The sequence below is a fragment of the Cotesia typhae genome, unplaced genomic scaffold (genome assembly GCF_013202065.1).
Source record: "Cotesia typhae breed Kobodo isofemale line unplaced genomic scaffold, CoteBio_Ctyphae contig_69, whole genome shotgun sequence".
Lineage (NCBI taxonomy): Eukaryota > Metazoa > Arthropoda > Insecta > Hymenoptera > Braconidae > Cotesia > Cotesia typhae.
Genome location: NW_027423763.1, coordinates 6297 through 15272, shown reverse-complemented (window position 1 = coordinate 15272; position 8976 = coordinate 6297). Strand labels below are relative to the sequence as shown.

General features: G+C 33.7%; 2 protein-coding genes across 3 annotated transcripts; both read left to right on the top strand.

Annotated features, from left to right (window-relative positions):
- Nucleotides 1-4038: 4038 nt before the first annotated feature.
- LOC141532930 (uncharacterized) lies at nt 4039-5894 on the top strand. Its single transcript, XM_074251565.1, has 3 exons — nt 4039-4163; nt 4690-4824; nt 4955-5894. Exons 1-3 carry the CDS (start codon nt 4039-4041, stop codon nt 5892-5894), a joined length of 1200 nt encoding a protein of 399 aa, XP_074107666.1.
- Nucleotides 5895-8576, top strand: LOC141532864 (uncharacterized). Of its 2 annotated transcripts, XM_074251436.1 has the most exons (4): nt 5895-6118; nt 6223-8029; nt 8145-8225; nt 8346-8576. In XM_074251436.1, exons 2-4 carry the CDS (start codon nt 7780-7782, stop codon nt 8456-8458), a joined length of 444 nt encoding a protein of 147 aa, XP_074107537.1. In that variant the 5' UTR covers nt 5895-6118; nt 6223-7779; the 3' UTR covers nt 8459-8576. The 2 variants fall into 2 exon arrangements, with proteins under 2 accessions (XP_074107537.1, XP_074107536.1); XM_074251435.1 differs by having other exon boundaries at nt 5895-8029.
- The last annotated feature ends 400 nt before the right edge of the window (nt 8577-8976 follow it).

Below are 8976 nucleotides of genomic sequence, written 5' to 3'. Positions count from 1 at the left end.
CAGAAATTGCGTTGCAGTAGGCTTCAACTTTCTAAGATCCAACTTCAACAACGTAATTTCCAACTTCAAATCCAGCAACTCAAACTCAAGACATTGATATCTAAAATTGGAATCGTACTGTTAAATGTTAATCATACAATCCAGCAATTTCCTTTGAGCCTCCAAGATGAATAGCTTCGTTCCAATCTCACACTGAAGAAACTTTGTTGAGCCATCAATCTCTTAACCTCACTTATTCTGAGTCTGAGAAGCAAGGGATTGAAATTTTTAAATCTTATGTTCAAGCTATATAAGCGGGGAAAGTTCAAGGACACTTAATGTTTGGAGCCGCTGCCAAACGTACAAAACATGTCATTTTTTTTTTTTTGTTTTTTTATGTATTTTTCATTGCAGAGAATAATCTGTCTGTATAATAATTTTACTTAGTGTAAGTGTTTTTATGTAAATAATTTATTTAAAATTATGATTAGTTATTAATAAACTGTTATTTTATTCTTATAGCAGCGTTGTTTCCATTTTTAGGACACACACCCAAAAAGTTTTAAATACTACCTCACTCTGAATTTATGAACTTTTTGACAGTTTTTTTAGAAAAAGTATATATTTAAACCTAGTTTTGATTAGAAGATTATATATTGGTATAATAAACTGTACTAGCATGGGTATTCTCTGTGGTTTCCCCATCGCCACTATTCCAACAACCGATCGAGAAGGGTGAGGAATAGGATAAATGCAGTACAGAAAGCACAAGTCGGTCCACAGCCGCATGGAGAATAATGAAAGATATGTGCAGGTATTTGAAAGTGAGAGCAGATATGTGATTATAAAAGAAAAAAAGACGTTGAATGTTGTGAATATGTTGATAATAAAAAAGTGGAGAATATATGGGTCGAACTCTATAGCCATGAAAGTGATAACTTAAACAACTGATAACATAGGTTCCGATGACTTCTCTGCATTAACGTTTGTAACAACAGTGCTAGATGACTGAGCAGCGTCATCCAGATTCATCCGTTTCCCATCAAGTTGTTTGTTCGGTTCTGGTCACTTGATTAATATTCTCGGCAGTGATTTCCGCGGATTATTATTTAATTTCGATGAATGGTTTCGGTTGGCAATGCGCAGTTTCTTGTTTAACGGGAACTTTGGTTCTGTATCTGGAAATAAAAAGTTTGGTTATTATTTGAAAGGCTTGAAATTTGAAATAAGTGGTATCTGTGAATAAATTCACAATGGAAATTAAATCGTTGAAACTAATGAAGTGATTTGATTCTCACCTATTGTTTTTAATTCTTCTTCTACTAAAGGTCCATAATCATTTCTCGTCGCAATCCAATATTCTGCATCTCTGTAACTATCTTAAAGAAATAAAAAAATATTACTTTCTCCTAATTTCTGAGACTATCTAGATCCAAATAAACTTCGACTATACTATGCACAATTAATTAACTAATACATCGATTTAAACTCACCTGATTCATATTTGACTGTAGCCATATAAAATCTCCACTCATTATTGTATCTTTCTTTTCTCTTAACGCGATCTCTGGTGTTAAAAGGATCTTCGTCTTTAGGGTACGTGACGACAGCTCTTTGATCTATCGTATTAAATTGTATCAGCCAAGTGCACGGCACGCATACGTAATCATCAATACCTTCAAAAGATAATTCTATGAACTGAACGATATAAAACGCTCGCCTAGAGTTATTATTCCGTTTCATCCGAAACAATTATAAATACTTCGGTTAATAAAAAATTTATCGATATCGTCAAAACAACGCCAGTCACGTCACTCTACAAATAGTCATCACCCAAGCGGGCCCCATTCGTCCACAGACCTGCCGCGTGGAGTTTTCCATTCATTATTCTACGGTATCATCATTTGTATATAACCTCAAAAAAATTAATTCTAAAACTTACCATTTTGATCTTTGTATCTATTTCATATATGAATTCCAAACATTTTCACCATTATCTTATCTTTTCGTAAATAAATTATTGCCAATTTCTTCTACTTTTTACCCATTTAATCTTCGAATAGATAAGTTGTTTCACGTCTACAGCCAAAATTTGAATACCGTGTACGCCGTTGCGCATGCTGTATTTAAAGAAGTCTGATGACCTCGAAAATCGAGAGAGGGGAAATTCTACTTTGCGTGACATCTATACGTGTTATTATTGTACCGTCACGGTTATTATCACTGTAAATCCAAGTGTTTTAAAAGTGACTACAATGCTTCTAGATAGAAACAAAACACTTGGATTTACATGTGTATTTCTTAATTATTGACATTTTTAAAAATATAAGGTCATCTTGAAGTTAAGCTCATCAGAAATGTTCATTTGAGTACACACACGATTTTTTTCATATATTATATATATATATGATATTTCTCATATTTGTGAAATTTATAAAATACATTTAAAGTTCGTGTGTGTATTTAAACGAAAGATTTCGATAAGTGTAACTCTATGAAGAGCTTTTAACCTTAAAAATATCATCAATGCACAAAATACAACTTCATTACTTAATTATTGATATTTATGAAGATATAAGGTCATCTTGATGTTGCGCTCATCGAGACCTATCATTTTAATACCCACACGAATTTTCTCAAATATTTTATAAACATTTTCCATATTTGTGAAATATATAAAAAACATAAAAAATTTCTGTGGGTATTCAAATGAAAGCTGAATAAAAAGTTTTTCGCAGATGCATTGGGAATTTTACTCCATCGGGATCCTGGGTTAATGGGATTATACCGTTAATGGGATTATTTTATTAAAAAAGACTATATGTGGAGACGCTGAGACAATCAGCCTTGTAAAAGCCAGAAATGGTATACAAGTAAAACTTATAATAATAATAATAAATATTGGCATAATATATATAAGAATTGTACTATAATTCTGTTTTCGTTTACGAAATAATGACTTAAAATGTCATTTCTTGCAATTACGTTAGAATCAGATGATAATTTTTCAGTAATGTTCTTGTTATTTATGGTTATCATTATCTAGAAAGCGTTATTGATGCCACGTTAATTGAGGAGTTATAGTGAGAAAAAAATGTAGACAATAAAACACTATATTTGTCAAACAGTCTGTTTATTTCCTGATTTTACAGAATAATTACTCTTATTATTACTTATTGTTTTTTGACCATGAAGTCATAAGACTTTGTTGGTCTTTACATCGGATGACGTAACGTAACAAATATTATACTTACTACAAACATAAAAAATTTATCAAAAATAACGATAATAATTGAAAATATAGATTTCACATTCAATAATTAGCTGATTAAAAATATCCATATTGGAAATGAAAGTATTTACATTTTTTATATGATACAATTATTTATTTGTACAACAAAAAAACATAAGCTATAAAAATTGATTAAAATTATTATTCAGAACGTCAACTTTGATAAAAAGTTGAGATCCATCATAGTGCAAATAGTGATAATTATTCTACAGTGGAGGTCCATCTAAAGTGACTGAGTCACCAATATTCTTATTAAAATAATCGTTGTTTTCGTTGTTAGTGCTTGCTCCGTATATTATATAAATAGTAGGGTCCTGGTTGTTTCTGGGTTGGTGAATCGGTCGATGCAAAATATCTTCCATGGTATTGTAAAGGTTTAGTCCATTCCAAATAGTTAGTAAATTTACAGGTTTCGCGTATGCAAAGCCGATTGAACTACCATTTGGAAACACTATAATAGAAAAGAGTATCTCATTAAAGATTGCTCAACGATACTGGCTCATACGTCAGATCCTGAATCAACCATTTGGCAGAATAACATAGATCGAATTGTGTTCGAATTCGTTTTAACTGTGATCGTTGCAAAATGTACAAGAAAAAAATCATAATATCACTGAAGTAAATAACTTCCATACTAGAAAGTTGTAAAACACAAATATTTGGAAATATTAGAACTCACTTGATGTGCCGATGATTAGGAAAAATAAGAAGGTTGACATTTTGGTGTAAACCATGGTTATCAGTTTGTTGAGGACGATTAAGCGACTATGAATGGTAGCTCCGTCACTGCTCGGATTCAAGTGTGGCTCATCGAATTCCGTGGTTGCTTAAATACGATGAGACGTGACGTATGTGGAATGATCAACCAATCAGAGGCTATAAATTTGAACTGGTTATTACTGGATTTTTCCGGTTGGATTTCGTTCTTCCCGATTTGATGAATTCCACCTGTCGATAAACAATGGATTTTCCAATGGACGATTTCATCGTCACGTGGCGATGACTTTTGACCTATATGGATTGATTCTCGTAGGTACATGTCAAGTTCAACACGTGAACACCAACAATCGGAAACTGATAATATATCGTATATAAAGCGTTTTGGTGTCGTAGGAGGTTTTTCTACGCTCAGAATAAGGTCCAAAAAGGTCGTCTTTGTGGGATAAATAATAAGCTTATATAATTTACTTATTGTATTATTCAATTAAAAATGAAGTGTAATAAGCGGTTACTAGTATGTGTGATGTTTCAAACGTTACTAATAATTAGTGAAGCTGGAAGAAATTCCAAACCAAACGGTCGAAAGTCGCCATTCTCGGTGTAAGTAATTTTGAACCATCAATTGGTCTTAGTTTTTGATAAAACCTTGATGGCAAAAGATTTTTCTGTAACACATTGTTTTTTTTGTTCATTTGCAGGTTGGGTTTTGGTACTAGAGGAACTAGTTCAGGACGAAGTAATGCTGGTAGAGTGAGTCCTACTCAAGCCAATGTCGGAGGACATCACGTTTGGGGTCCATCGCACTCACATAGAGGTTCAGTCCAACCCCGCCAGTTAGAGCTGGGCACTGGGCCAACTCGCAACCTCCTGCTACTTCACCCTTGAATAGACCTCAAGCTTCTGCTCCTTCACCTTGGTTCAGATTTCGAGCTCCAGGAACTTCCACTAGACCTGTTTCTACAGCTCTTTATCAAGACCTCAAAATCCTCTTAATCCAGGTTCATTGAGACATCAATCTCCTGTTTATGCAGGTCCATCCAGACCTCAATCTTCCGTTGATCATGCTCAACCTTCTACAAGGAATCATTTTCCTACATTAGCAACACCAAAGTTCACTCATGCTGATGCTGCGAAACGAGGATCAGAAATTCTTAAATCGTCAAGTTCTACCTCTATAAGCAGCGGAAATTCGGGATATAACTCGGGTAGTGGTAGATCTTCAATAACTTCATCGGGTAGTTTTTCTTCCGGTTCCAGCAGCAGTTTGAACCGACCAGAACCCATTGGCCTGAATGTTATTAAAAGTACAGCATCTATGACGTCAAGAGCGAGCCGACAATCGTGTATAGACAAGACAAAAACGATACCACAGATTATTGCACCTGCCGAGAAGTGCTTTGACTACTTTAAGTTGGCTGTAAGTTGGGCTCCAAGTTTCGCGTACAAGGAACGGAAAAAGGGCCTACACATTCGTAACAGAATCCACGCATCATGGTTCATTCACGGTCTGTGGCCAACGATGTTTCAAAGATATCAAGACCCAATGCCCGGATGTCGGCGATTTGACATTACGTTTAATAAGAACCGATTTGTCGATCATAAAATATTGGGTCCGTTAGAAAACACTTGGTACACGGTACTTGCTAAAGGATGGAGCAACAATAATCAATTCTGGGAACATGAGTTTAATAAGCATGGAAGCTGTGCCTCTCGTTCGAGTGTTATTGGAGATGATGTGAACTATTTCAAAAGAACACTCGAACTATTCAATCAGCTTAACATCGGCACGATATTATACGCCAATGGAATTCGTGTTGGAGCCACCGTCAACTTGAAAGATATTGTCAATACTATCGAAGATAGAATTGGCGCAAAAATTCAATTTGACCTTGTTACAAAATGACGTAAGCATTTACAATACTCTGACTCTTTCACATGTTCATATATTTTGTGTAACTATGTGTTCATTAATTTTTTTTCTTTTCAGAATACCCAAGAAATCTATCTGTCGGAGTTGTTTATCTGCTATGATACACATCTCAGAATGATGGACTGCCCAGACGTGCTTCATCGACGTTATGATGATTTGAATATTAACGTCAAGTATTTGGATAAGCTGCCATAATGGTAAAACATTTCGTATTTTTTGTTTCTTTATGTTTTTTTTGTTTCAAAGAAAAATATTTAAATTAATATTTCTATGCATTTTTATGTTATAAATTTATATTTAGTTATCAACTGTGAATCGATCAAATGCTCAAATGATTTCAACTCGGAAATCTACAGTTTTTCGTGAGATTATCCCTGAGATTTGTTAGACTCAATTCTACTCTTATTTGATCAAATATCCAGCGGAACGAACTGTTATGCAAGAGTCAACTATTTTTAAGTTAGTTTTAACATTAACATGCTTGTTTATTTTTTTTCGCCTGCGCATAGATTAATTATTGCAAAACGTTATCGTAAATTCCTTAATTTCATACACAACATGCTGTATTATTTCTGATGTAACCTTGAACCCTTTACGTCACCCTTTTTTTTTTGGTACTATAAAAACTTCTAGAACCTACTAAAGTTTTGTGTTTCTTCGCTCTACATTAAATTATAAGGTTTAAAATAGCATATATAATAGCATATCGTTCAAAAAGGAAATTCATATCGAACAGAAAATTCAAATGACATCAGTATCGTAAACTATTGAATTTTATTTTTTAAGAGTTAAATGAGTGGAAGAATGCCAAAGAAGATTGTCAACATTCTTCGATGGAATAACTGTTTACTTATAGATTAGTTTTATAATTAATTAATTTAACTGTTTAGTATGTGTTTTAGTTTTTAAGTGTCTCAACAACTTACTAAAAGTGACATTGTTGTTTGTTTTTAATACCACTAGAATAATTGTGACTCATGGCAATATGTTAAGTATCTATCACTGAAATAAAGTAGATATAAAATTATAATTGTAACTTCTTTCATTTTGAAACTTCCTATTCCTATACTATTTAAGATTTCACGAAAAAATTTTTTGATATACCCAAATTTGGCTGTATCAAAATTTATTATGTCCCTATATTTCCTGATGTGACTTGGTATGCCCTTATCAGGCAAGGTAAGATCATTTATGCCTAAAAAAATTAATTATATTTTCAAGTAGGAATGTTCAAAGTCAATCTAATCTAACATCAATATCAACACTATCGTCAGTGATAGTTCAGCAGAGTTTTTTCAAAGGGCGCGGACATTACTCTCGCATCAATTGTACTTACACTGTGAGGAATCGCCTACGTTACAAAGATAAGTATCATGATACGTGATAATAACCGTGACGGTACAATAATAACACGTATAGATGTCACGCAAAGTAGAATTTCCCCTCTCTCGATTTTCGAGGTCATCAGACTTCTTTAAATACAGCATGCGCAACGGCGTACACGGTATTCAAATTTTGGCTGTAGACGTGAAACAACTTATCTATTCGAAGATTAAATGGGTAAAAGTAGAAGAAATTGGCTAATTTATTTACGAAAAAGATAAGATAATGGTGAAAATGTTTGGAATTCATATATGAAATAGATACAAAGATCAAAATGGTAAGTTTTAGAATTAATTTTTTTGAGGTTATATACAAATGATGATACCGTAGAATAATGAATGGAAAACTCCACGCGGCAGGTCTGTGGACGAATGGGGCCCGCTTGGGTGATGACTATTTGTAGAGTGACGTGACTGGCGTTGTTTTGACGATATCGATAAATTTTTATTAACCGAAGTATTTATAATTGTTTCGGATGAAACGGAATAATAACTCTAGGCGAGCGTTTTATATCGTTCAGTTCATAGAATTATCTTTTGAAGGTATTGATGATTACGTATGCGTGCCGTGCACTTGGCTGATACAATTTAATACGATAGATCAAAGAGCTGTCGTCACGTACCCTAAAGACGAAGATCCTTTTAACACCAGAGATCGCGTTAAGAGAAAAGAAAGATACAATAATGAGTGGAGATTTTATATGGCTACAGTCAAATATGAATCAGGTGAGTTTAAATCGATGTATTAGTTAATTAATTGTGCATAGTATAGTCGAAGTTTATTTGGATCTAGATAGTCTCAGAAATTAGGAGAAAGTAATATTTTTTTTATTTCTTTAAGATAGTTACAGAGATGCAGAATATTGGATTGCGACGAGAAATGATTATGGACCTTTAGTAGAAGAAGAATTAAAAACAATAGGTGAGAATCAAATCACTTCATTAGTTTCAACGATTTAATTTCCATTGTGAATTTATTCACAGATACCACTTATTTCAAATTTCAAGCCTTTCAAATAATAACCAAACTTTTTATTTCCAGATACAGAACCAAAGTTCCCGTTAAACAAGAAACTGCGCATTGCCAACCGAAACCATTCATCGAAATTAAATAATAATCCGCGGAAATCACTGCCGAGAATATTAATCAAGTGACCAGAACCGAACAAACAACTTGATGGGAAACGGATGAATCTGGATGACGCTGCTCAGTCATCTAGCACTGTTGTTACAAACGTTAATGCAGAGAAGTCATCGGAACCTATGTTATCAGTTGTTTGTTATCACTTTCATGGCTATAGAGTTCGACCCATATATTCTCCACTTTTTATTATCAACATATTCACAACATTCAACGTCTTTTTTCTTTTATAATCACATATCTGCTCTCACTTTCAAATACCTGCACATATCTTTCATTATTCTCCATGCGGCTGTGGACCGACTTGTGCTTTCTGTACTGCATTTATCCTATTCCTCACCCTTCTCGATCGGTTGTTGGAATAGTGGCGATGGGGAAACCACAGAGAATACCCATGCTAGTACAGTTTATTATACCAATATATAATCTTCTAATCAAAACTAGGTTTAAATATATACTTTTTCTAAAAAACTGTCAAAAAGTTCATAAATTCAGAGTGAGGTAGTATTTAAAACTTTTTGGGTGTGTGTCC

What these genes read in the sequence shown, in the direction of transcription:
- LOC141532930 (XM_074251565.1), top strand. Translation starts at nt 4,039, where the DNA reads ATGAATGGTAGCTCCGTCACTGCTCGGATTCAAGTGTGGCTCATCGAA. An exon ending in GAGGCTATAAATTTGAACTG is followed by an intron (nt 4,164 to 4,689) that starts GTTATTACTGGA and finishes GTTCATTTGCAG; the next exon opens with GTTGGGTTTTGGTACTAGAG. An exon ending in GGTTCAGTCCAACCCCGCCA is followed by an intron (nt 4,825 to 4,954) that starts GTTAGAGCTGGG and finishes CTGTTTCTACAG; the next exon opens with CTCTTTATCAAGACCTCAAA.
- LOC141532864 (XM_074251436.1), top strand. Translation starts at nt 7,780, where the DNA reads ATGAAACGGAATAATAACTCTAGGCGAGCGTTTTATATCGTTCAGTTC. An exon ending in TACAGTCAAATATGAATCAG is followed by an intron (nt 8,030 to 8,144) that starts GTGAGTTTAAAT and finishes TATTTCTTTAAG; the next exon opens with ATAGTTACAGAGATGCAGAA. An exon ending in AGAAGAATTAAAAACAATAG is followed by an intron (nt 8,226 to 8,345) that starts GTGAGAATCAAA and finishes TTTTATTTCCAG; the next exon opens with ATACAGAACCAAAGTTCCCG.